Here is a 27,632-nt window from a genome sequence, read left to right on the forward strand (position 1 = left end):
AACTGGCTGTTGAATGTGACCATTGTTCTGTGTTAATTGCTGGGAAGGTTGGAAGGGGTTTGAAGATATTAACAATTAACACAGCAATTAACACAGAACAATGGTCACATTCAACAGCCAGTTTCCTTATCACTACCCTTCCAGGAAGCCCCACCAAACAATGGGCACATCCACAAACCAATTGCCCTTTCATCACACCCCCTCCAGCCTACAAATAGCAGCTCTCCAGCAGCCCTGGCCCCACTCAATGCACAGCAGCCAAGAAGGTCAGAGCGCCTGCTCCGGCTGCAACGCCACTGAGGATGTTCTCCGCAGTTGAGAACGAAACGTCTGGAAGGAAAACTTTCTCCAGTAGAACTCGGCACTTGATCCCGAAAGATTCTACCAACCCTAATGATGTTACCAGCCGTGAAAACCTGAAATCTTTGATTTAAGGATATTGTTCTTAGTTCAGATAGAAAAGCAATATAGTCCCGGACCTCATCATAACTGATGCCAGCATATTCCATACAAGTGCCAATATGGGTGTTCCAGATTTCCTTAGCAGGCCACATTGTTTTGTGCATAAAACAGGAAAGAAACAGTCAGGAAGAGGAGTAAAAACACAAACAACTATGGAAACATATGGGAAGATACTCAACAGTCCCGCCCACGGTTATGTCTTGGCAAAAAAATAAAATGGTGGTGAAAATTGTGTATATAATGGACTGTACTGAAGTGGATAAAATAGTCTGTGAGAATCATTCTGAAGTATAAGAGGGGCACTTTCCAATTTTTTTTTTGAAACTTCAGTACACACTGTCATATGAAGTATTTCTGTTGTCACTGTATCAAAAATACACGCTCATAGTTTTATTTGGCATCTCTCAAGCATCTTCTAGATGCTCTTGAAAGTGACAAGGCTGGTAGGTACATCTCAGATGGACAATCTTTTGTCATTTTTGGCTGAAGTCCTGAAACAGAATACTCTAGAGCAGTCACACTAAAGTCTGGAGGAGTAATTTGCTTCTGTTAGCCTTCATTGCATCAACTACTAAGCACATTGAATAGGGCTGTGAAAGGTCTGTGTCTTAAGATGCTGGACTAGGGCTTTCCTGCATATTTGGGCACTCTTGTCAATCAATATTGTGTGTTGTTGAGTGAATACTTGTCTGCTATTAAAGTTCTAGAGAAAGGGTCATTGACTTTAGCTCAGAGTCAGCAAAGTGCATTGTGGTACCTCTTTGCTGCAAGCCCTGCACACAAAACTCAGAGGCCCATCCTTTCAGTGTCTCTCAAATGGTTCTTGTGCTCTTTCGCTTCTAGATACATGTGCCTGCATGTAAGGTACAGACATTTGCCTTTCCCGGGCTAGGCAGAGGAATGCCCTGAAAAAGCAAAAAGGGGCAGAAACTTCACCTCAAAGGATGAGAACAGCGCCACTTAATGTTTAACAAGATAGGATGGTCCGATGGGATAATCGCGGCGTGATCGGGCACATTCACGCCCAACAGATCTGGGGAAGAGCTCAGGTGTGTGTCGGGGTGGGGTGGGCTGAGGGGGAGGGGAGGCAAGTGGGACCCGAAGTGTGTGTGTGAGTGCGCCGGCGAGGGAGGCCAGGCGATGCCCTTGCTTGCCGCTCGCTAGTCCTTCGCTCTGTGCCACAGCAGCGGCGGGAAGCGCAGCTCGCCAGCCAGCCAGCCAGCCGGATCGGCGCCCAGTCTCCTCCAGCAGCCCCGGCGCAGGCAGCGCAGAAGGGCGCTCTCCTCTCCTCTCCCGGCCCGCCCAGCTGCTGCCCGCTCCCTCCGGCGAGCTTCTTCGCGGGCCGCCGGGATCCCGCGCCTGTTTCGGGGCAAGGAAGGCACGATGGGCAGCTGGTCCCGTGCTCCGTTGCTGCTGGCCGCACTCGCCGCCTTGGCGCCCGCCGCCACTCCGCAGGAAGACGACTCCGGCTCCAGCCGCATCACCACCCCCCGCGCCCTCGCTTCCCGCCAGGGGCCGCAGCAGAGCCACTTCGGGAAACCCCGCGGCGGAGCTGCAGCTTTCTACAGGAGCCAGCAGGTGACGGGGCGGGACTGGGTCTTCTGGCTGTCTTGACTCGCGGGAGGGCAGCTGGACTCGCGGCGGGGAAGTGGTGTGGCTGGGCTGGCGGGCAGCTCGCGGGCGGCTTCTGTTGCTGGGGGGGGGGGGGAGGGAGGGAATGCCCTTAATCAATGGGCGGGCGGGCGGGAGCGGCGGCGTCGGAAAAGAAGGCGCCGGGATTGCTTTGGGCGCTTGAAGCTGGAGGACAGACAGTGGCCTGGCCAAAGTGCGGAAGGCAGGCACCGGTGGGAAGGGCGCGCCAGAAGGGCAGCCGCCTTGGCCAGGACAGGGATCCCGAGCCATTTGAAAGACTGTGACTATTCGCCACAGTGTGTGTGTATATATATAAAAAATTTTCTGCCACTGTGTGACACAGAGTGTTGGACTGGATGGGCCATTGGCCTGATCTAACATGGCTTCTCTTATGTTCTTATGGCTGGCCCGAGGCGCCATTCCAGCCGACGCTTTCACGAAGCCTGTTTGCCTGGCTTCTTCTGGGACACGCTGCGTTGGGCTTCTTCACCTGGTTCTGGGAAGCGAGCGGCGAGGGGTGGCGGGGCCCCTTAGCTGCGGTGAGGAAGAGCTCCTCAGAACGCCCCTCAGGGCGCTGCCTGCCGCCTTCCCTCCCTACGGTCGCTTCTCTTCTTCCAAGGCAGCAGCAGGGCAACGGCCTTGACACAAATCCATCCCTAAGGGCAGCAGCAGCAGGGCTTTATGGGGTGTTGCATCCCCCCCCCCCTCCGCAGCCTTTGGGTAAAGAGTTGCCAATAGGAAAGGGTTGGTCATCAAAGCCTTTGGGATTTCAGCCAGATGCAGGACCATGGCCGAGTGCAGGTTTGCACTGGGGGGTGGATCCACATGTCACTTGAGGACTTATCACTATGGAAGTAACCATGCCACAAAGGCTATGATGGGGGGGGGGGGGAGGTTGTTACCCAAAGATTTCCCATTTTAGAGTCATTGTGGGTTCTGTAAGGGAAGATCTTGCCTCACTAACCTGTTACATTTCTTTGAGGGGGTGAACAAACATGTGGACAAAGGGGACCCAATAGATCTTGTTTACCTTGACTTCCAGAAAGCTTTTGATAAAGTTCCTCATCAAAGGCTCCTTAGTAAGCTCGAGAGTCATGGAGTAAAAAGACAAGTCCTCTTATGGATCAAAAACTGGCTAATTAATAGGAAGCAGAGAGTGAGTATAAATGGGCAGTCTTCACTGTGGAGGAAGGTAAGCAGTGGGGTGCCGCAGGGCTCAGTACGGGTCCCATGCTCTTTAACTTGTTCATTAATGATCTGGAGTTGGAAGTAAACAGTGAACTGGCCAAGTTTGCAGATGACCCTAAATTGTTCAGGGTGGTGAGAACCAGAGAGGATTGTGAGGCACTTCAAAGAGATCTGTTAAGGCTGGGCGAGTGGGCGTCAAAGTGGCAGATGAGGTTCAATGCGGCCAAGTGCAAAGTAATGCACATTGGGGCCAAGAATCCCAGCTACAAATACAAGTTGATGAGTTGTGAACTGGCAGAGACTGACCAAGAGAGAGATCTTGGGGTCGTAGTAGATAACTCACTGAAAATGTCAAGACAGTGTGTGATTGCAATAAAAAAGGCCAACGCCATGCAGGGAATTATTAGGAAGGGAATTGAAAAATCAGCCAGTATCATAATGCCCCTGTATAAATCAATGGTGTGGTCTCATTTGGAATACTGTACAATTCTGGTCACCGCACCTCAAAAAGGATATTATAGCATTGGAAAAAGTGCAGAAAAGGGCAACTAGAACGATTAAAGGTTTGGAACACTTTCCCTATGAAGAAAGGTTAAAACGCTTGGGGCTCTTTAGCTTGGAAAAATATCGACTGTGGGGTGACATGATAGAGGTTTACAAGATTATGCACGGGATGGAGAAAGCAGAAAAAGAAGTCCTTTTCTCCCTTTCTCACAATACAAGAACTCGTGAGCATTCAATGAAATTGCTGAGCAGTCAGGTTAAAACGGATAAAAGGAAATACTTCTTCACCCAAAGGGTGATTAAGATGTGGAATTCACTGCCACAGCATGTGGTGGGGCTACTAGTATAGCCAGCTTTAAGAGGGGATTGGATAAAAATATGGAGCAGAGGTCCATCAGTGGCTATTAGCCACAGTATATATATATGTATACATATATTGGCCACTGTGTGACACAGAGTGTTGGATTGGATGGGCCATTGGCCTGATTCAACATGGCTTCTCTTATGTTCTGTGGTTTCATTTTGCCTAATCCTTAAGCTGCTTTTGGTCCTTGCTTATTCTTTGGATTGGATGCATTCATAGAGTGCTTCTGGTACAGTTCATGTGAACTGGGGTGGGGTGGTGGTGGTTGTAAAGTTGACCTGTCACATTTTTTGGGTATGCACCATAGCACTGAATTAGGAGTGCAGCTGGCAGTTTTTAAGTCATATGTTTCACAGGCAGCCCCGTAGCTAGCAGCTTTTTCCTCAGGGGGCCCAAGTGGGACCCGCTATTATATGACTGTGTGGAGCTGTCACACCATGCTTGTTCTTATAAGTAACCAATAAATAAATAATAAATACAAGTGGTTTATTGCATAAAAATGTTTCAGGGTTTTTATTATTATTGTTACAAATAGAAGTGGTTTATTGCACAATAATATTTCAGATTTGTTATAATTTATTACAGCAGTAGTCAACTCCAAAGTAAGGTCTGGACCACCATACTTCACAGGGGTGGCCAAACTGTGGCTCTTTCACACATATTGTGTGGCTCTCAAAGCCCACACTGCCCCTTTGGCCAATTTGGAGAAGGCATTTCTCTCTTTAAAACACTTCCCCAAGCCATTTCCCTAGAGCCATTTCTCTAGCCTCTACCTCCAACCCCCCCTACCTGCCCCCCCTCTTCTTTATCAACCGCCCTGCCCTCCCCCCCCTCCCTTCGACTGAACATCAAAAACGCCACATAACACAACTGGCCAGCGACCTGGGCAGCCCCAACAGAGAAGCCCTATACGGGGCTCAGGGGAGCTCAGTTTGCACACAACTTCTTGAAGGAGTTAAGAGCAACGGAATTTGACCAATGTGGAAGACCATAGAAGAGCCTGCTTCCCTCATCTCCCCCCTAGACTGTAACATCTGCATTTGCACTTTAAAAACAACTGAGCCTAATAAATTAGGTGAAGAACGGACAATGTGCAATTTATACCCAATGACTGACCAACGGCTTGATCACTAGTAGAAATTGATATAATTTATTGTTAATTAATTTATTAGGAAATTTAATTTAATCAATTGTAATTTAGATTTTTAATATATATTTATATATATTGGAAAGTAGTTACCGATGCTCAGCTCATTAATAGTGAGGGGATGGGAGGGAGGCTATTTTTATTGATGCTGGGAGGAATAAATTTATAGAAGATTTCATAACAATTGATTGAAACAGATTGGGGAGGACAATTAAATTAATTAATTTAAGATATAGGAAGTGGGTCTTGCGGTTGGAGTCAGAGGGGTTAGTAAGAGGACAGCTAAAACGACAGACCGGGAAGAATCGGTGAGCAAGATCTGAGAATTCTACTTAGTGCAGCCGCAATGTCCGGCCAAGGGATTCCAGTGCTCCTGGGGAGGGGAAGGTATGACGGTGGGAGTAGACAGTTATATAAAGGAAGGAGACAGAGACAAAAAGGGGCTCGGTCGCCTTCCAGTCTACTTCCCATCCCAACGGTGGCAGGTAGTGGGACCAAGAGGAATTGCTTGCCTCTGTCATTGGTGTTATGCAACGCCAGGTCCATAAACAACAAGACCGCGACCCTGAGGGAGTTCTTGCTCCAGCAGGACGTGGACCTGGCTTGCGTGACCGAGACCTGGGTGAGGGACGGGGAGACAGTAGCACTCTCCCAAATGGCCCCCCCGGGATACTCGGTCTTTCACCAATCACGGATCAGCGGGCGGGGGGGAGGAGTGGCGTTACTCATACGGGAGGATTACTCCTTTCGGGCCCTCCCGGACCCAAGGATTGATGGTATCGAATGTGCCGGTTTGGCGTGGGATGCCGGAGAGGGGTTGGCAGTCTGGTTGGTGTACCGTCGGCCTCACGCACCAACCAGCGCCTTACCATCACTATTGGAGGCAGTGGCAGGCTGGGCGTTGAGGTTCCCGAGGCTTATGGTCTTGGGTGACTTTAACGTCCATGCCGATGACATGGCCTCCACTCAGGCGATGGACCTAGTGTCTTCCATGGCGACACTGGGGCTCTCTCAACTTGTTACGACTCCCACGCATCAAGCTGGTCACACACTAGACCTGATCTTTGCGTCCGGGATTTCGGTGAGCGATATCGCGGCAGAAGCGGTACCATGGTCGGATCACCTAGCCCTTAAGGCCCGTGTGGGGACGTCACACCAACCCTGTATGGGCGGAGAGCCTATTTTGGCTCGCCCCCGGAGCCTGATGGACCCGGAACGGTTCCAAACGGCCCTGGGGGATCCTTGGCCCACTAGCAATTCCCTCGATGGCCTTGTGGAGATCTGGCAAGACCGACTAACCAGGGCCATCGACGAAATAGCACCCCGGCGCCCTCTGCGCCCTCGTACGAGACTGGCACCATGGTACACCTTAGAATTGCGCCAGCTCAAACAAGGGCTCAGACGACTAGAGAGGCAGTGGAGACATACTCGGGACGAAGCAGTGAGAACATCCTACAGAACGTTTATGAAGTCGTATGAGATGGCAGTCAAGGCTGCAAAGAAAAATTACTTTGCAACCAAGATTGCATCCGCAAATTTGCGCCCAGCACAATTGTTTAGAATAATTGGGGATCTCATAACATTGCCACAAGGCAAACCAAACATTAGGGAATTGGAGATTGGCTGTGAGGCATTTGCGAAATATTTTGCGGATAAAATCTCACTGCTCCGCCAAGACCTGCCTACCACCTTGGAAACAGTGAGTGGAATTGAGGCTCCGTGCCTGACTTCGGGTTTGGTTCTGGATCACTTCGATCCGCTCAATCTGGAGGAAGTCGATGGGATCCTCTCCGCTGCTCGCCCAACAACATGTGATTTGGATCCTTGCCCCTCTTGGCTGATTAAATCCTGCCAGAGGGAGCTTAGATGTCCTTTACGGGACATCATAAATAGATCCCTCGTAGAGGGGCATTTCCCAACGCCTTTGAAAGAGGCGTTGGTTCGCCCTCTCCTAAAAAAAAGTACAGCAGACCCGGCCGAATTGGCGAACTACCGTCCGGTGTCTAATTTACCATTTTTAGGTAAAATTATTGAGAGGGCAGTGGCGCTGCAGCTACAGAGGTTCCTAGATGACGCTTCCGTTCTTGACCCGTGCCAATCTGGGTTCCGACCGAGCCATGGGACGGAGACAGTGCTGGTCGCCTTAGTGGATGACCTCCAGCGGCATCTGGATCGGGGCGGCGCTGCGGTACTGATGTTATTAGACCTGTCGGCGGCATTTGACACAGTCGACCACCAGTTGCTAAAGCGCCGCCTTGCCGACTTAGGGGTTGGGGGGTTGGCCCTACAATGGCTTTCCTCCTTCCTCTCTGATCGGGGACAAAGGGTGGCCATTGGGGGTGAGCGATCCCAGAGGCACACACTGGATTGTGGGGTGCCTCAGGGAGCTGTTCTCTCCCCAATGCTGTTCAACATTTATATGCGCCCCCTTGCCCAGATTGTCCGGAGGTTCGGGCTGGGTTGCCATCAATATGCAGATGACACCCAGCTCTATCTACTAATGGATGGCCGGCCTGGCTCCGCCCCAGGGAACCTGGATCGGGCCTTACAGGCTGTGGCGACGTGGCTCAGATTGAGTGGGTTGAAGTTGAATCCAGCGAAGACAGAGGTCCTTTGTGCGGGTCGTGGCGCTCTGAGAGGGGAAATAGCTCTCCCAACTTTCGACGGCGCGCCATTGGAACCAGCGCGCCAGGTAAAAAGTCTGGGTGTTTTACTGGAGCTTTCGTTATCAATGGAGGCCCAGATAGCAGCCACTGCCAAGTCAGCATTCTTCCATCTGAAGCGGGCAAGGCAGTTGGCCCCCTTCCTGGAACGCCGCGACCTCGCAACAGTGATCCATGCAACGGTCACCTCAAGATTGGACTACTGTAATGCACTCTACTTGGGGCTACCTCTGTGCTGGACCCGGAAGTTACAGCTGGTGCAGAACGCGTCGGCCAGGCTACTATTGGGGCTCTCGAAATGGGAGCACATACGGCCGGGGCTGCGCGGACTGCGCTGGTTACCAATTACCTACCGAGTCCAGTACAAAGTGTTGGTTATCACCTTTAAAGCCCTATATGGCCGAGGACCAGCCTACCTAAGGGACCGTCTCTCCCCATATGAACCCCAGAGGGCACTGAGGTCAGTGGGTAAAAACAAAATGACTATCCCTGGGCCGAGAGAGGTCAAACTCCAAAACACCAGAGTACGGGCCTTTTCAGCTGCGGCACCTGCACTGTGGAACCAGCTTCCGGAGGAAGTGCGGGCCCTGCGGAACCTCGACCAATTCCGCAGGGCCTGCAAGACCGCCCTTTTTGGACAAGCCTATGGTGACACTGACTGCTGAGTTGCATGATACAAAGAACCGCCATCTATTAAATATAAGAACACTCATATAAGATTGTCTAAACTGGCAGAACCAGCGCTATAATAGTTTTATTACTGCCAGATATATTTATATATATATATAGTGTAATGTAAATTATGTATTTTAACTTAACTGACTGGTTTTTATATGTTTAATTTTAATTGTTAAATCTAAAGTTTTATTATTTATGTTAACGTGTAAATTGTTGTTAGCCGCCCTGAGCCGCCTAGGCGGGGAGGGCGGGATAGAAATAAAAGTTATTATTATTATTATTAACAAAGCTGGCAGCTTGGAGAATGCATTTAAAGTTGCTTTCTTTCCACCTCCACCTCCTCCCAATCTATACATTGAAACCGATTTCCTCACATATTATGTTTCATTGCTAAATGAGGATTAACAGTCTTCAGAAATGCTTCAGTTCCTTGCACCAAACTGAGTTTCCTGAATTTGAATTCATTCACAAGCACATTGAAAGCACACTGCAACTCTGCATCTTGAATTTATTTTAAATAGTCCTTGTATGCTTTTGTATGGATATAACAAAAATTTCCATTCAAATTCTGTCTGAACAGACAGGCTTTGACAGTTAAAACCTCAGATTCCCAAAACCAAGACAAATCAATCACTGGACACACCAAGATATGCTTCAACATTGTATATGCTGTTAAATTCCTGTCTGATTCAGTAGTAGTAGAAGATATTGGATTTATATCCCGCCCTATGAATCTCAGAGTGGTCACAATCTCCTTTATCTTCCTCCCCCACAACAGACACCCTGTGAGGTAGCTGGGGCTGACAGAGTTCTCACATAAGGCAGCTTCATGTGTTTTCATGTGTGTGAGTGAGCTGGCGTACCATTCAAAGAAGTTATTATTAGACATTTCACATAGTGAAGAACTTCTCGAATTTAGGGACTGTAGATGCACTGTAGGCAATAAGGGGAACTCATTTTTAATACAGTTTTCTCTTTTAAAAAAGACTTTTTCTTTTTCAGTGTGGCCTACACAAGGAGGCTTGAAAAAGAAAAAAAGAGATAAGATTTACATTTCCCCCATCCCCAGGCAGTATTTATAATAGATGGAAGGTAGGCCAAGCAGAGGCCTGAAAACAAAACAAGCAGTTGATCTGGCAAATGGTCATTTTATAGCTGTTATTGGTGAAGAGGCATACACTTTGTTTCAGAGTCAGACAAAGATCCCAGCAAATTGCAATCCTTACAAAGCCCCCCTCCCTCACCAGCCACTCTCAATCTAACTCACTTGGAGTCCAATCCAGAGAAGACTTAAAGAGTTTGCTTTGCTTCCCAGGCAGGCTCCATCGTTCTGTAGAAAGGATGAAAGTGGCAAGAGGAGGGGGAGGAAAGCCAAGGCTATGGGAGGGGGCCTGTAAAAAATGCAAGGAGGCACCACCTCCTCGAGCCCCTTGAGCCGTACGGCGTTGTTCACAGATTGGCATCGGGATGAAATCAAGCTGTTTTCTAGCTATTTAACATGCATACTGATCCTTTGAAGAAAGTGGCCATTAACCTCCTAGTCTATTTATTTTTGACATATAAAATAAAAAGATGCAGGGAAATTGCCAACATTAAACTTATTAGAAGCACTGATGGACAACAAGAACATGCTCTTGTGCAAGGGGTAGGAAACTCCTGTCATGTGTGCTGAGCAGTGGCATGTCAGAACATTTTGTTTGGACCACAGGACCAGTTTCCCACCCAAGTAATCTGAGACAGGGCCCTGAGTTTATGGCAGTGCCATGGGGGCCAGTAGAGTGGCAGGAAGTGGTTTTGCCCATCACAATCCACGCTGTCACAGCTGGGAAGAGTTCAAAAACTCCATCACATCTCCCTGGAAAGCACAATGTTCACATTCCTGTGACAGATGGAAAAAAGTTTGTTGAGCTGCACTACAGTTGCATTTGGGTCCTGGTATTTTGCCCTGTATAAACAACAGATCTTCACAACTGCCAAAGACTGTTACATTCTATTAGCTGTCTTCCATACTTTACATAGCAATCCTAACTTGTTTCCTTATGGTGCACCCTGGATGATGCTAAAGAATTAGAACTTCTGGCTGCCAGACAATCATAGGATCTGCTGGCTACACTACACATATGAAAATGGCAAATATGGCATTCTACATAAGGTCTTATCTTGTAAATATTTTAAGGATAGTGGAATGTCATCCAGGTTAGCGTATTCTGTTGGTGGCACATACACTTTTATAAGTCAGAAGAGTTTTATTACTTCTCTCTGTTTTCCTACCTGTTCCTATATGTTTAAACACAGGCTGCATGGTGTTTGCCTGGGCATTATATTGTGGTGCTCAAAGAGGAAGGCCTTAAACTCCAAACATCAAAAACTGCCAAGCGTCTGCAAGCCAGAGCAGCTAAGCGTGGCTACCTCACTAAAATCCTACATATCTTTGAGGAACTATTCCAGGGCTTTGTTGTGAAGATGAGCAGAGATTTACTGCACATGGTAAGTCACTCTTTTCCCTGATATGGTATCTATTTTTTCCCCCAGATGTCTAGTCTGCCTCTCAGCCATAGCTATTGAAAAAATTAGAAAATATATATTATAAAATACAACAAAATGATATAACCAATAAACACAAAACACAACTTCTTTATGTTTGCTTACTGGGACATTTTATTTCTAAGACCATAATGTTGTGCAATGGTTTAGACTGTTATTGTTTACTGTTTATATGGTGCCATCAATATATATAGCACTTTGTAGAATACAAAATGTGACTGCAGGAAATTTTATGGCTCAGCTACAAAGCTTACTTTGGAGTTGGGGGCAGGGGGAGGACAGGCAGCCTCACAGGATTGTTGTAAGGCTATAATGCTGCTCTGAGTTCCTTGGAGAAAGACAAGCACCCCTATGAGCAATAAGAACCTCCCATTTGTTCCTGCAGGATGTGAACACAAGCTGTTTGTGATGACCTTTGCTCTTTGTTCTTGAGTAATTTGAAAAAAGGCATCCGCTCACAGAATTGTAAACTATTTTAACAGATCTTTAATGATGGTATTTTTGAAATCACTGATAATTGATGTTTCTGTACAAACAGCAAAAAAATTCAGATAATGTACATTCACAAGTCAAAGTGATACAAGTTTTATTTGGGGGGAAAATGCTGCTGGTTATGCAAACTTTTGCTAATCTGAAAATTTATGTAAGAACATTACAGGATGAAAATTATGTCACTTTTTTGGGGGGGGCATGATCAAGGCGAAACAGCAAATGTTTTCAGGTATGAATATGCCAATTGGGGATTGTCTAAAACACTGCTGAGTTTTTACATTGTTAGTCTGATATGGTTCAAATAGGAACAGGTACAAATAAAGATGATCTAAAATCTAAGACCGATTTCGCACTCACCTTGCCCCGCTCTCCCGTTTGTCTTCTCTCTGTGGCATCCATCACATTTCCCACTATCTGTGCCAGAGTTACAGGAAGCATCGCAGCTTTCACGCAGCAAACAGAAACCGCTAAAACCCAGTTTCCGTTTGCTGTGCGAAAACCGCGACACTTCCTGTAACTCTGCGCAGATAGTGGGAAATCCGATGGATGCCGTTCAGAGAAAACAAATGGGAGAGCGGGGTAAGTTGAGTGCAAAATCGATCAATATGTATTATGGTTTTGGCATTGAAGATTTACCATCAATAGTAGGAAGGTGAGAGAGGTGACACATGGATACACACAAGCATGGAGATGAATGAAAGGAGACAGAAAACTGGTGGGCAGGAAAATCAGTTCATGAGAGATTCTTGGGAACGTAGAGAGGAGGAGCAGGAGAAAGAGTGGAGTTAGGAGTTAGAATCTTGGGAATAAGATGAAATTTTTTTGTTTAAAACAATTTATTATAATGTAATATATTGTGATAACGTGTCATTATTTGTCATTAAATGTTAATACACATATATAACATTTTCTCCACACACACCCTTTTTTGTGACCCCCAGCAGTGCATGCCCCCTTAGCAAACGTCCTCGTATTACTGTTTAACCTAATTTGTTATAAGGTAATAAATTCTATCTATTAAAGAATCTTTCTCCAAAACACCCAAAGGTTATAATTATAATCCATCTTCATGATATTTCTTCTTAGTCATTGGGAGAAAAAGAAAAAGTTATAATCCAATAATCATATTTCTTAAACTGTAATCCATATATCGTTTCTTTAAAAATTAACCAGTGTCAAAGATCACCAAATGTCCTTTAACGTTCCATTGTTTTTCCATTTATTTTTGAAACTTTCCCCAGTCATTTTTAAACTTCTCTAAATCTTGTTCTTTTAAGATTCTTATAAGTTTGTCCATTTCACTCCAATGCATGACTTTCATAATCCATTCCCATACTTCTGGTATTTTATCTTGTTTCCACAATTGGGCATATAATGTCCGTGCAGCTGAAAACATGTACCAAATTATTGTTCTACCTTGCTTTCGAAATTTTTCCATTTGTAATCCCAACAGAAAATATCTGGTGCCTTCTTAATATTATATCTCAAGACTCAAGATGTGAGAATAAACCATCCATCTTATTTTTCCCATAGTACATGTAAGCATGCCATCCAAAAACATTTCCATGTCCTTCTAATGCCAATAACTTTCTATTTAATAATGTCATCCATTCCTTAATCCACACCAGGCAAACTGCATCATAATACAACTTTAAGTTAGGCAACTGGAATCTACCTCTTTCTTTCGCATCAGTCAAAATTTTAATTTTAATTCTTTTTTTTCCCAGCCCATACGAATTCTGAAAGTTTTCTTTGCCATCTATTAAATTGTTTATTGTATTTTACTATTGGAATTGTTTGGAACAGGTACATAATTCTCGGTAAAACGTTTATCTTAATTGCAGAGATTCTGCGCAGCATAGATAGGTTCAATTTATTCCATTTAATCATATCTCCATCAATCTTATGCCAGAGTTTCTCATAATTGTTTTTATACAAATCAATATTTTTCATTGTTATTTCTACACCTAAATATTTTACTTTTGAGGTAATTTCACACTCTGTTAATCTCTGTAGTTCCTTAACATATTTTTACACATGATTTTTGATTTTTCTTTGTTTATATAGAAGCCTGCCAACTCTCCATATTCTTGTATCTTACGAAGCAGCAATGGTGTTACATGAGTGGGATTTTCATTTATAAACATCACATCATCTGCAAATGCTCTGTATTTATAGGAAAAACCTTTCAATTTTAGCCCCTCTATCTCTTTATCTTCTTGGATTTGAATTAACAAAACCTCTAACGTCATTATAAATATGAATGGAGATAGAGGGCAACCTTGTCTTATTCCTTTATTTATTATCATTTTTTCTGTTAAATCTGCATTAATGCAAAGCCTTGCTGATTGTTCAGAATATATCGCCTTTACCATTCTGATAAAGTCTTCTCCCAATCTCAATTTCTCCATCACTGCAAACATAAAGTCCCAATTCACATTATCGAATGCTTTCTCTGTGTCTACAAAAAATAATGCTACTTCTTTTTCAGGATGCTTCTCATAGTACTCAATAATATCTATAACTGTTCTTATGTTATCTCTAATTTGTCTTTTGGGAAGAAATCCTGCTTGTTCTTCTTTTATAAAACTGTTCAAATGCTCTTTAAGGCATTCTGCTAAAATCCTTGCATATATTTTATAGTCATTGTTTAGAAATGAAATTGGTCTATAATTTTTCACATTCGTGGTGTCTCTGTCTTCTTTTGGTATCAAAGAAATTACTGCTTCTTTCCATGTACAAGGAACTTTCCCATCTAATCTTATAGTGTTCATCACTATCTGAAGTTTTAGTAATAGCGTCTCCGTGAGAACTTTATAAAATTTTGCCGTGAAGCCATCTGAATCAGGTGCTTTTCCTAATTTCATTGAGTTGATTGCCTCCTCTATTTCTCCCCTCTCAATTGGCTTATTCAGCAAATTCTCCATATTTTTTGTTAATGAGTTAGCCTTAATTTTCTGTAGGTACTCATCAATTCTTTTTCTATCTACACTTTGGCTTTTAAATAGCTTGGCATAATATTTGTAAAATTCCCTTTTAATGCCTTCATGGTCAACAATGTCTTTTTCACCAGATACAATTTTGTTAATTACTTTATTCTCCCTTCTTTTTTTCATTTGCCATGCAAGATATTTTATTCGCACCTTCAAAAGATTTCTGCTGTAGTCTCTTTAAATTCCATTCCAATTCCTTATTCAGCAAATGGCTCAGTTGGCTTTGTAATATTGTAATTTCTCTTATGATCTATTTCCCAGGTCGTTTTTTCAGCTCTTTCTCTTTTTTACCAATTTCTTTCTGAATGTCTATCATTTGTTTATTTTTGGCTCTTTTGTCTTTGTTGTTCAATGTAATCAAAATGCCTCTCATTACTGCTTTGTATGCATCCCACACAATTCGAAACTGGGTATCTTCTTTTTTCATTTATTTGGAAGAAGCATTTAGTTTCCTTTTCCAGAGACACCACTATTTCCTGTTTCTGTAGCAAATCCTCATTTATCTGCCACCTTAGAGTCTTTTTCTCTGATTTTGCAGACCACAATATTGGATTGTGATCTGCTCATTTTAGGAAGTATCTTTATTTTCTTCGTTAAAAGTCCAAGATCTTTTGTGGTCCAAATCATATCAATTCTCGAAAAAGAGTTGTGCCTCACCGAAAAGTAAGTATAATCACGTTCTTTGGGATTTAATTCCCTCCATATATCCACTAAACTCTCTTGTTTTAAAAATTCAAAGAATGATTTTGGTAGTTTCCCTTTGTTATTTTTTCCCCCAGTTCTGTCCAAAGTATTTTTCACTGTTCCATTAAAGTCTCCCATTATCATAATTTGATCATACACCACATGGTCTAATTGTTGCATTATATCATTTTTAAAAAGAGTCTTTCGTTCCATTCGGAACATATACTCCCAGCAACAAAGTTCTTTTGTAATTCAGTGTCACTTCTACCGCAATATATTTGCCATCATCATCTTTAAAAATTCTGGGTCTAGTTCTTGTTTGTTGTAGAAAACTACCCCCGTTTTTTCTCTTTAGCCAGTGAAAAAAATTCCACACCCAGTTGCTTATTCCATAAAAATTTGTAATCTGTTTGTTTGATGTGTACTTCTTGTAGACAGATTATGTTACATTTTGTTTCTCAATCCAGTGAAAAGTTGCCCTTCTTTTTTGTGGTGAACTAAGTCCATTTATATTCCAAGACATTAATTTGTAATCCATAATGGTTTTTATTCTTTATCTGATCCCCCAAAGTCTTTATGCTCACTCAGAAAGCTTGTCATTTGCTGAGTGGTTGTGATGGTAAATCTCCGTCCATTGAATTTAAAGCTCCAACCCTGTGGAAGTTCCCACCTGTATCATTTCTTTTTCTCTCAGTTTTTCTGTCAACCTTTTGTAAAGTCTCCTGTCACTGATGACTTTCCTTGGCAGTTCTTTCATAATTCTTACTTTACTGCCATCCACCTCCAATGGGCTCTTGAATTGTTTACTAAGAATTCTTCCCACCATGTCTCTTGTCACCAATCTTACCACCACATCTCTTGGTAACTTATTTTTTTTTTGGCATATTCCGAATTTACCCTGTAAATATAATCATAATAATGATCAGTTCCTTCTGGGTCTTCTCCTAAGAAATTAGCAATAATTTCAATTATATATGACCTTAAATCAGTAGTGGTAGATTCATGCACCCCACTTAACCCTATTTGGTTCTCCATTAATTTACAATCAGCTAATAATGCTTTTCTCTGCATTTTTTGCATAGTGGAATCTGCATGATCCATTCTTGTATCTAGGTCTTTCATCTTTTCTTCTACCTTCTGCACTTTCTGTAGAGCTGCTTGTGAGTCTTTTCTGAGATCTTCAATGTCTTTTTTAACTTCTTCTGCACTGGTCTCAATATCTTTTTTTAGTTCTATTTTTAGTTCTGTTTTTGTTTCTCTAATTATCTTTGCCAATCTTGCTTCCATAGCATCCATTGCTTTTTGCCATCCTGCTTTATCAGTCTTATCCGTTTTAAATTTAGCCATTTTCTCTTTTTCAATTGATGCAGCCCTCATTCGTATCTGCTTTGCTGCTAATCTTTGCTCCGACATCACTGTTTGTCTGTTGCTTTAAATAGGTTCAAAAGTTGACCTCTCAAATTCAAATTTTAAGTACACAGTCCTGTAGATTAGATCATGCCCTGTTGCATAAGCCCAAAATCGCCATTCTCTGATGTCCCTAAGTCAAGATATTAATTAAAAAAAAAATTTTTTTTGCACAAAAATGGCCGCTGTGGCTTTTCTGTCCATTTAAAATTTTTTTCCTTCTTTCTCCAAAACAGCACCAAAGTTAATTCTAAGTAAACTTTATTGGACTAAGTAAGTCCAATAAACTTTACCCTTTAATGTTGATATCTCCCGGCTCTGCTATTTTTCAATGTCCAGATTTCTTTTTATTGACTTTTAAAATTTTGACCTTCTTTTAATGGCATCTGATACTTCTCTATGGTTTTGAGCCCTAGAGATGGCTGGAAGACTTGTTATTATTCCCTTCTCATAATGGTGTCGTCCTTTACCTTCCTTCCTTTCTTGACACGAAGTCTCGTTTTCTGTGATTGTGAAGTCTCACGTTGTTTCAATGACGACACTTCCTGTATTATAATCTCCAGCTCAGCCGATCTTCAGGGAGGAGGTTTCTTTTCTAACCACAGGTATTCCAAACAATGTCTATTTTTTTCCTCTTTTAAACTTGTTTCTCACAATTTTCAAGTCCCAATTTCAGCCCCTCCTTTACACTCCTAGATATCCTGTTGCTTTTCTGGCTCCAGACCTTTGCTTTTAGTTTTAATTAGTTTCTTATTTGCCCTAGAGTGATAGATATAAATCTTTTACCTTCAGTTCATTTATCCTTCTTTGCACTGCTCCATAAGTTATCAGATGTTAATCAGTCTCATAGGATCTTTGTATCTTGGTGGATTTAAGTCAATTTAATGGCCTCAGAGATCCTCTGTAGATGATGGAATGCAGTCCTTCTCGGGGGACTCTTCAAAGCCAAAAAGAAACCCCACTGGAGTTCCTCATCAGCCAAAGTAAATCCCCTCAGAACTTCACATGCATTTCTTGGCCCCCTCCCTACCTGGAAGGGGTAGGCAGTAGGTGTTGATATCACCTTTTCTGCCCAGAACAGAGGTTCTGATCTGCCTGTCTGCTGAAGAGCAGCTCAACCCTCCATGACCAAAACTGGAAGTCTGGGAATAAAATGAATTAACCTACAACACAATTACTCCAGATTACCATGTTCAAGACACAGATAAGAATTACCCACTCAGCTCATGGATTTGATTCTTATTGTAAACCTGTGTCTGAACTGTACCGTCGCAGACTGCAATTGGGGGTGGTGGTGGTAAATGACTGATTGTGCTTCTCCCCACAGAAAAATTCCCACCACATATGAAAATTACATGTCAGGACAAACCTTGTTTTCTATGTGGATGGATTTTTTTTGTCATGGAGAAGAATTCAGTCATGTGAGGTGCCACCCACTGTGTGAATGGTATAGCCCAGATAGAATTTTACCACATTAGTGAGGCCTAAGTCAGTGTTAACATGTCACAAAATTAATGCAAAGGCAGATACGGTGTTTAAACTCAGGACTCCCAGATTTTAAAATTCCTATTCAATTCAGAGCAAATTTGCTGAACCAATCTAGTCACCACTTTTGACACCTTTTTAACATTTTACATTCTAGTTAAATAACCTAGTCTATTGCAGTAGAAACATTTTTTGATGGATAAGCGTTTGTGGAGTAGGGTCCACATCATCAAATGCACCTGTGGGCTCTAGCCCATGAAAACTTATGCCAAGTAAATTTGATTAAAGGTGTCATAAGCAAACATCCAGGTGGGGCTTGTAGATTTCCTGGTATTACAACTGATCTCCAAACTACAGAGGCCAGTTCCCTGGCTGCTTAGGAAGGTGGATTTAGCATTATACTCCACTGAGGTCCACCCCTTCCCCAGGCTCCACCTGAAATCTCCAGGAATTTCCTAAACTGGAGTTGGCAATCCTAGTTATAAAGCTCCTTTTTGCTCTGCATGTTATTATAGCTGAGTAAATGTTCTTGGTTAAATTTAGCAATATTGTTATAATTAGGGTGATTAAAAAGTGGTATGTGTGGATCCCACCCCTCAAGACACATAATGCATGCTTATGGGTAAAATCTGCATATTATTCTGCAAGAGTGATTGTGAATGTGAAACTATAGTAATAAATACACAACATTTTCTTTAACACAATTTGTGTTAAAGAAAATTTTTCATACTTTGCTACACAGAGGATAGTCTCAGGAAAGTCATTTCCCCCTCAAATATCACCTCTGGGGGGAAAAGACACATATACACTCACAGGAAACTGCATATTGCTGGAATTTTGACAGAAAAATACAGAAGCTTCACATCTCAGTAGTACAGACTATAGTAACAGACTGGAAAATAATCCAGTTTCCCAAAAATGAAAGCTAGACTTCAAAAAGATCATTACTAACAATTCAGGAAAAACCACATACTTTATTTCAGTGATTTTAGCCCCTACTCAGTGTATGTTAAGATTACAACCTTGGAATTTAATCCCACACAATCATATTTTGAAACAAGTCCCACTGAATACTAGAAGATGCTGCTTATATAAATCCGCACTGAACACACACACACATTTGAAAGTTCATTTGAGTATGCATATCAGTCAGCGAACCATCAAAATGACAACTGGTGTTTATCATGTTGGCCTGCCATCTAATTTGTTAAAGGAAGTTTCTGGAATAGTCAGCCCAATGATAATAGACTGGAGCGAATAAAATGCAAGCAAAGGTTAGCCAGGCCACAAATTGAAATACAGACTATAATCTCAGAATTACACATACATAATATATTTCAGAAGCACCTCATTTTATAGATGGCATAGTTAAAGATATTAGGGTACCTGTGCCAGAAAATTATTAAACAGAAATGCTAAAAGTGGACACAAACATTTTCTTTTGAAATAGTTAATGTCAGAAATGGTGTAGTACCTGTGGGATTTCCTTGCTATTTGTGCTATAACACTCCCTCATGCATTATAGAAGTTGTAGCTAAATTAGGACTTGGTCAAATATATGTTTCTAGGAGAAGGTAACAGCTCAGAAAAAGACTATTTTTAGGCAGAGCCATGCACTGCATGGATACTTTTATGGAATCAGCATCTGGGCCCAGAGTCTAGGTGAAAGGATTTTTGATTGCCTCAAGAATAGACTGTATTGAGCTAGATGAGCTCATGTTCTGACATGGGGATGCTTCACTCACTACCTTACTTGCTCAGTCATTGCGTTTGCCTCAAAACACGTATGATATGATTATCTGCAATGGGTACTTGCAGTCATACCCATATGACACTCCCATATAACTGAATGTGTTTTCCTGGCACTAGGGTGGCCAGACCGTCCCGGTCTCCCGGGACATTCCCGGATCTGGCCACCCAATCCCGGATCCCGGGCTGCCTATACCGGGACCATTAAAGGTCCCGGTTTAGGCAGCCCCGGAGCCGGTGGGCCGCGGGCGCGGGCGGGGAAGGCGGGGAGTGAGGGAGGGAGCGTCCCTGCGCCTGCGCAGGGACGCTCCCTCCCTCACTTCCCGCCTTCCCCGCCCGCGCGCGGGGCCCGGCGGCAGTGGTGGAGGCCTCTCCGTGGCCTCCGCTGGTCGCTGGAAGCCCTCCAGAGACTCTGGAGGGCCTCCAGCGACCAGCGGAGGCCGCGGGGCACCCGGCGCTGGTCCCGGAAGGCCTTCCAGAGCCTCTGGAAGGCCTTCGGGGACCAGCGCCGGCCAGCGAAGGCTTCCCCGCGGCCTCCGCTGGTCCCTGGAGGCCCTCCAGAGTCTCTGGAGGGCCTCCAGGGACCAGCGGAGGCCGCGGGGAAGCCGCGGGGCACCCGGCGCTGGTCCCGGAAGGCCTTCCAGAGGCTCTGGAAGGCCTTCCGGGACCAGCGCCGGCCAGCGAAGGCTTCCCCGCGGCCTCCGCTGGTCCCTGTAGGCCCTCCAGAGTCTCTGGAGGGCCTCCAGGGACCAGCGGAGGCCGCGGGGAAGCCGCGGGGCACCCGGCGCTGGTCCCGGAAGGCCTTCCAGAGGCTCTGGAAGGCCTTCGGGGACCAGCGCCGGCCAGCGAAGGCTTCCCCGCGGCCTCCGCTGGTCCCTGTAGGCCCTCCAGAGTCTCTGGAGGGCCTACAGGGACCAGCGGAGGCCGCGGGGAAGCCGCGGGGCACCCGGCGCTGGTCCCGGAAGGCCTTCCAGAGGCTCTGGAAGGCCTTCGGGGACCAGCGCCGGCCAGCGAAGGCTTCCCCGCGGCCTCCGCTGGTCCCTGGAGGCCCTCCAGAGTCTCTGGAGGGCCTCCAGGGACCAGCGGAGGCCGCGGGGAAGCCGCGGAGCAGCCGGCGCTGGTCCCTGGAGGCCAGCGCCGGCAGCTCCCTCCCTCCCTCGCCGCGAGGCCGCCGCCGGAGGACTCCCCGCCGCCGCCGCCGCTGGACTCCGCCGCCCTGGAATAAGGTAAGGGGGCCGAAAGCGGGGGGGTGGGGCGGGGGGCGGCCTTCCTTTCTTCCCTCCCTCCTCCCTTCCTTCCTTCCTTCCTTCCCTCACTACCTTCCCTTCCTTCCTTCCCTCCCTCCCTCCCTCCTCCCTTCCTTCCTTCCTTCCCTCACTCCCTTCCCTTCCTTCCTTCCCTCCCTCCCTTTCTTCCTTCCTCCCTTGCCTTCCTTCCTTCCCTCCCTCCTCCCTTCCTTCCTTCCTTCCTTCCCTCCCCCCTTCCTTCCTTCCTTCCTTCCCTCCCCCTTCCTTCCTTCCTTCCTTCCTTCCTTCCTTCCTTCCTTCCCTCCTTCCTTCCTTCCTTCCCTCCCTTCCTCCCTCCCCTCCCTTCCTTCCTTCCTTCCCTCCCTCCCTTCTTCCTTGTGGGGCCCAGGGGGCCGGCGCAGCAGCACGCTGAAGCAGCCTGTCGGTCACTTCCAGGTTCCTGTCCTGCATCTTGACCGGTGTTATTAGTGACAGGCTGCTTCGGCGTGCCGCTGCGCCGGCCCCCTGGGTCCCACAACGATGGGACCGATGCCACAGGGACGGGCTCGAAACACTCTATAACCCCTCAAAAGAACAGCAGTCTAGCTCGCTTCCCCCGAGCCCTGCCGCCATAAGCCTCAAGGGGGCTCATTTTGCGGCATCTCCCGGCGGGAGGGTGGCACCCGCACGGGACACATATCAAATGAAAGAGGGGGCGCAGGGCTATCAGAAACAGTCAGCGGAGGGAGTCGGGAGACCACCCCACTGGGGGATCCACACCCCGAAAGTGATGAAGGTGGCGCAGATAGAGCCAACAGAGCCAACAGGACAAAATAAATAGGCTGCATTATGCAGCACAGTTGAGAAAGTGCCTTATCCCATATACTGATGAAGTATATACAGGATTTGAGAACAAAATTGTTTCCGGCGGTGATATTTGGGGGATTTTTGGGGACGTCACAGGAAGTGCTGTGAAGTCACTTCCTGTTTCCGGCAGGTGACGCGGGGGAAATGATGTCACAGGAAGTGATGCCACTTCCTGTTTCCGGTGGTGGCATGACATCACCGGAAGTGACGTCACCGGAAGTGACGTCACTTCCTGTTTCCGGCGGCACCCCCCCGCCCCCCCAGTGTCCCTGGCTGGCCTTCAGACATTATGGTCACCCTACCTGGCACAGGATCTAAAATGGCCCTGAACATAAAGCTGCTGCTTATGCATCACTAATGTTAACACTTGCTGAAAACAATGGCTGTGTTACATGGTTGAACAATCAAGCATCTTGTAGACAATGCACAATGTGTCTCAATGCACAGCAGCCAAGAAGGTCAGAGCGCCTGCTTCGGCTGCAACGCCACTGAGGATGTTCTCCGCAGCTGAGAACGAAACGTCTGGAAGGAAAACTTTCTCCAGTAGAACACGGCACTTGAGCCCGAAAGATTCTACAAACCCTAATGATGTTACCAGCCGTGAAAACCTGAAATCTTTGATAACATCTTGTAGACATCAGTCATTCCTTCTCTTGTTTCCTTTGTGCAGGCTTTGAGGCTTCCACATGTGCATTATATAGAAGAGGACTCCTATGTATTTGCTCAGAGTGTGCCCTGGAACCTTGGCCGAATTATCCCAGGGCAGTTCCAATCAAACAACTACAGTCCTCCCAGTAAGCACACTTTCCTTTCAACAATCTCACATTCGTACCCCAGGTGTGAAAGATTTTTTGAGGCAGGAACAAAATCTGATTGAAATATACTTGCAGAGAGCAGGTGATTCACCTTTCTGCCCTGTGAAGAAATAGAGGGCCTCACCGACAACAGCCAAATGTCAAAACTGAAAAACAATAAATGTGAAAACCTGCATCAAGAGGAATCTTAATGTGTTTTGAGTTCACAGGGATTTTTTTTCTTCTGTGGAAATGAGAACCAGCATTCTGGTCTGATTTGCTGCTTGTCAATGAGCTGCAGTATCCAAACCCAGGTAGTTCAAAACCTTCTTTACTGCTCCCCCCCCCCCCCAAAAAAAAAAAAAAAAAGTTCTGCCCTTCTTCAACAGATGCATGAAAGGCTGGCAAGACCATACATGTAACTTTTCCCAGTGTAGAGATGCAGGGATGAGAAGACACAGGAATGCCACCGGAATAGGGAGATGCTAATTGTTAAAACACACAAAAAACTATGCCTGCTGGAAGAGGAGAAAAGAGGTCAGTTTGATGGAATTCAGCTGCTGCTAGCTGGCTGTCAGTGAGCCAGCAGGATCTCCCTCCCCTCCCCTCCCCTTTCATTTTAAATGCTGGCAATCAGATTTCCGTGAATCACATAAAGCCCTGTTTGGCCAACACTTCCCAGGAACGGAAAAGGAGAGAACCCACACTGGGGTTGCAGACTTTAAGAGACCAAAAGAGAGAGGCTCCTGAGGAACAAATCTCTAAGATGAGCCAAAACCTCTTAGAATTGATTTACTGGAGGTTCACCATACCCCTGAGAGAGAAGAGCCAGAATGGAGGAAGAGGATCTTTGTTGGGAGTCTGGAGGCAAGAGTCCCATTCCTGAGGTGCAGAAATGGGCACTTGCAAGGCCCACATCCTGACATAGGGTTGGTGCTGACTTTAGAATGAAACGTCACCATTCTTTCTTTCAAGGGAGAGAAAAGAATGGCTATCGTGAACACCAAATCTAATAAGTACTCAAGAGAGGGAGCACTTGCTAGTAAAAGTGTTCTAATTGCAAAATATTTCAGGTTATTTAATAGCTATGCAAAGAATCCAAAACAAGCATAGGTCTCCATGTGCACATTGATGAAATGTACTGAAGATTTGTAAAAAGATCTATCTTTCCTGTTCACAGATCCAGTCACCAAATTTATGTATCCAAAGATATCTCAACTTTGCTATTAGAAAATAAGATACCCTTCCTTCCCCATAGCTCAAGATATCTTACAAATCCAAAACACACAGAAAACAGTAAAACCCCATGTAACTTGTCCCCCATCTCTGGCCTATCTATAGGAAAGAAGGGAAACTCATGTTGAGTTCAATAATCCTTTTTAATCATAGCCTGCTATTTACTGGACGGTTGGCCTGTAAAATTGGACCAGTTCCCTTTGTAAGTTGCTCATATAAAGTAAGCATATTGGCAAGCATTAAATAAGGCCCACATGTGCCAGTGTTCCTCCTAAGGTGAGTTAGTTTGACCTAGCTCACAGTTTTCTAGCTTCTGTCTCACACATTTTTTTTGTCTTAACTCAGGAACAATGGTCCCAGAGCAAACTAGTTTACAGAGTAGCTCACAATGCCAGTACCTCACACAAAGTAGAATTTTTGCTTACAAGATTCCACAGCTTAGAGGGAGTATTGATGTGCACTTTCTCTTGGCATTACTGATGGAATGTCTCTTTGCAGATAAGGGTGACTTGGTTGAGGTTTATCTGCTAGACACTGGTGTTCAGAGCAACCACCGGGAAATAGAGGGCAGGCTGTCTGTGACTGACTTTGAGAATGTCCCAGAGGAGGATGGTACTCGTTTTCATCGGCAGGTATGTGGGGCTACAGGTTGTTTCATTGTTCATAAATATTGTTTTGTTGATATTGTTGGAATCGTAGATAACAATGATATACAAATAATTGTGTGCCAGTGCTTCAGACAGGTTGGGTTGAAGAAGCATCAGTTTAACATGTCCTACCATTGTGTTCGTATAATTAAGTCTGTATGTTTCCTCAGTGTCAATCCTTCAGAGAAAGTATGCTAGTGATGGCAAGTGACTTTTAAAAAGGGTTCTGATGTTCAGTTCTGTGTTACTGATATAAATCCTTATTTATTCACTAACATTTCATTTGGTCTGGCCTTAGCATTCTCTCATCAAGAATGTTGGAATCCTCTTTCTTTGTTCCAGTCAGCATTCTCATCTGTAGTCTGTTGTCTCCTCCTGTAACACGAAGAAAAGATCTGAGAGAGATAATGTGAAGTATGCACAATGAAAAGCAATATCCCAGAGGTGCAATCTTGAATGAAATGAAACAATCATTATGAAAATCTATTCACATGCCTTTCCTCCCTATAACACTCCTTCATGTATCTACCACGCTTGGAGCTGGTGAAATACTAAGGTGGTAGAGGGTTCAAGATGGAATTTAAAATAACAATAATTCTTACTTCCCCAGATTTGCACTCTTAATTTAGCACCTGAGATTGAGCATTCAGTCCATTTAACTGTGGATTCTTCAGTTACAAAAGAGATTTTGTTTAAATGTGAATCCGCATTATTGGATTTTCACAGTTCATTAAGTTTTGAAACCTCAGTAGGTTATATAGAAGTTGTAATAGGACTGACTGACTGACTGACTGACTGACTATCTATCTATCTATCTATCTATCTCGTCCCCAGAGGCTTAGGGTGGTGTACAAACTGTTAAAACATAGTTTCACAAGCAAACATAAAATTAATCTAAAAGCCATTAAAATTAAATTTTAAGAACATTCTGATGGCATAGGTTAATTATTATTTCCTATTAAGGGGGGGGGGCAGATTAGGGCCAGATATGATTTTCAACCATTGCTATCTATTACCATAGGTCTGGTGGAACATCTCTGTATCCCCACTAGGGGCTTATGATTTATTGTATGTGGCAAACAGTGAGAAGTATTATTTTGCTTCCTAACAGGTCAGTAAGTGTGACAGCCATGGGACTCACTTGGCTGGAGTTATAAGTGGGAGAGATGCTGGTGTGGCCAAAGGAGCCAGTGTTCATAGCCTCCGGGTGCTGAACTGCCAAGGGAAGGGCACTGTGAGTGGCACTCTGATAGGTGAGTAGTGACAGCTGCTCCGTGGCTGAGCTTAACTCTGAAGTACAAGATGGAAGGATCCAGCAAAAGGATCAAAAATCAGCTAAAGGAGTCTTTTAAGTTGCTAGGAATGAGATTCATCCCAGTTGTCTTTATTCAGCTCCTGATTTTGGGAGATGTTTAAGAGAAAGAGAACCCTTGGCAGATTCCTGAAGGTAGCTTCTGCCATTATACTTCATGTCATGGAAATGGTCCTGCAAGCCACTTTTTTGTCCTGTGGAAATACAGGGGTTATAAGCTTTCAGCACTATAGGTCATCACAGAAAAGCAATTAAGCCACAAGACTATATGAAGAAGAGATTGGATTTATACCCCCTTCGCTACCTGAAAGAGTCTTAGAGCAGCTTACAATCTCCTTTCCCTTCCCCTCCCAACAACAGATACCCTGCGAGGAAGGTGGAGTTGAGAGAGCTCTGACAGAAACTGCTCTTGAGAGGAACAGCTCTGAGAGAACTAGTGATTGACTCAAGGCCACATCAGCAGATGCAAGTTTTCCCAGATAAGAGTCTGCACACTTAACCACTACACCAAACTGGCTCTTTCTTGCACATAATATCTGTCTTGATTTCACTGGCAATCCGTAGAATGGGGTCTGGGTTTATTGGAATGGCACTGTAGTTCTGGACAGTAGTCTGCATATTTCCTTCCTGTGCTATAGATGATGGGGATGACTATGTTTTTCTACATATGTATCTACAACAGCATTTTATGCTTGGCCAAAAGACTTAGTCATGTATACTGTTTGTCACAATCTCATGACAGAGAGTTGCTACTGCATATTGCAAGAAAATATTACTACCAAAATTAGGGAGATTGCAGCCTTCTTCAGGTGACTAAAGTGTATTTAGAAAGCCTTGGCAGTGAACTGGCTCTTCTCATCTCATGTTTCCCCATACCTAGTTTTGTTTTGTTTCTGCACTGCCTTATGTTGCATCTGATAATAGTTGTCATTGTCATGGCACTGACATACACTGTTGCATTGGTGAGATACCCTTGTTGATTCTCTCTTAAACAAAGAAAGAATTTGTTTGTTCTGTATTATATATAAAACTTGCTCAGTTGTTGGTTTGCCTTTGCACAACAGGTATGGAGTTTGTTAAAAAGACAGTGGCTGCCCAGCCCTACAGTCCTCTGATTATGCTGCTCCCTTTTGCCGGTGGCTACAGCCACATCTTGAATGCAGCTTGTCGCCTGATGGTGCAGAAGGGAGTGGTGATAATTGCTGCAGCCGGCAACTACAAAGAGGATGCTTGCCTATACTCACCAGCATCAGAACCAGAGGTATGTGAAGTGGTAAACGTTCCTCAGCTTGGTCATGGGTCTCAGATTGTGGTTCTCTGGGTCATGGTCTTGAACCCATCAGTTGGGACCCTCAAATGGACTATGGAGCCCCTCTTGTTGGGTTGTGAACCCCTGCAGTACTGTCATTTTCTGCTACCATTTGGGAAGATGTGCTGCACAGGACTGCAGGCACACTGTGCTTTCAGCCTTTCTTTACATACATGCTGAGAAAAATGGCAAGATAGCAAGGCGAGGTCACACAGCGTTGAAGAGGATTCCTTCATGACTCTTGGCTTG

At 44.7% G+C, this 27,632-nt stretch overlaps 1 protein-coding gene across 1 annotated transcript in view; it reads left to right on the plus strand.

Annotated features, from left to right (window-relative positions):
* The first annotated feature begins 1,442 nt into the window (after positions 1-1,442).
* PCSK9 (proprotein convertase subtilisin/kexin type 9) overlaps positions 1,443-27,632 on the plus strand; it is a 34,519-nt gene continuing 8,329 nt past the window's right edge. Inside the window, 7 exon segments of the mRNA XM_060233020.1 lie at positions 1,443-1,511; positions 1,627-2,040; positions 10,934-11,125; positions 22,756-22,879; positions 24,614-24,747; positions 25,874-26,015; positions 27,139-27,335. Of these exon segments, the coding sequence (XP_060089003.1) occupies positions 1,443-1,511; positions 1,627-2,040; positions 10,934-11,125; positions 22,756-22,879; positions 24,614-24,747; positions 25,874-26,015; positions 27,139-27,335 (1,272 nt within the window).

The sequence above is a fragment of the Heteronotia binoei genome, chromosome 2 (genome assembly GCF_032191835.1).
Source record: "Heteronotia binoei isolate CCM8104 ecotype False Entrance Well chromosome 2, APGP_CSIRO_Hbin_v1, whole genome shotgun sequence".
In the NCBI taxonomy this organism is placed as follows: domain Eukaryota; kingdom Metazoa; phylum Chordata; class Lepidosauria; order Squamata; family Gekkonidae; genus Heteronotia; species Heteronotia binoei.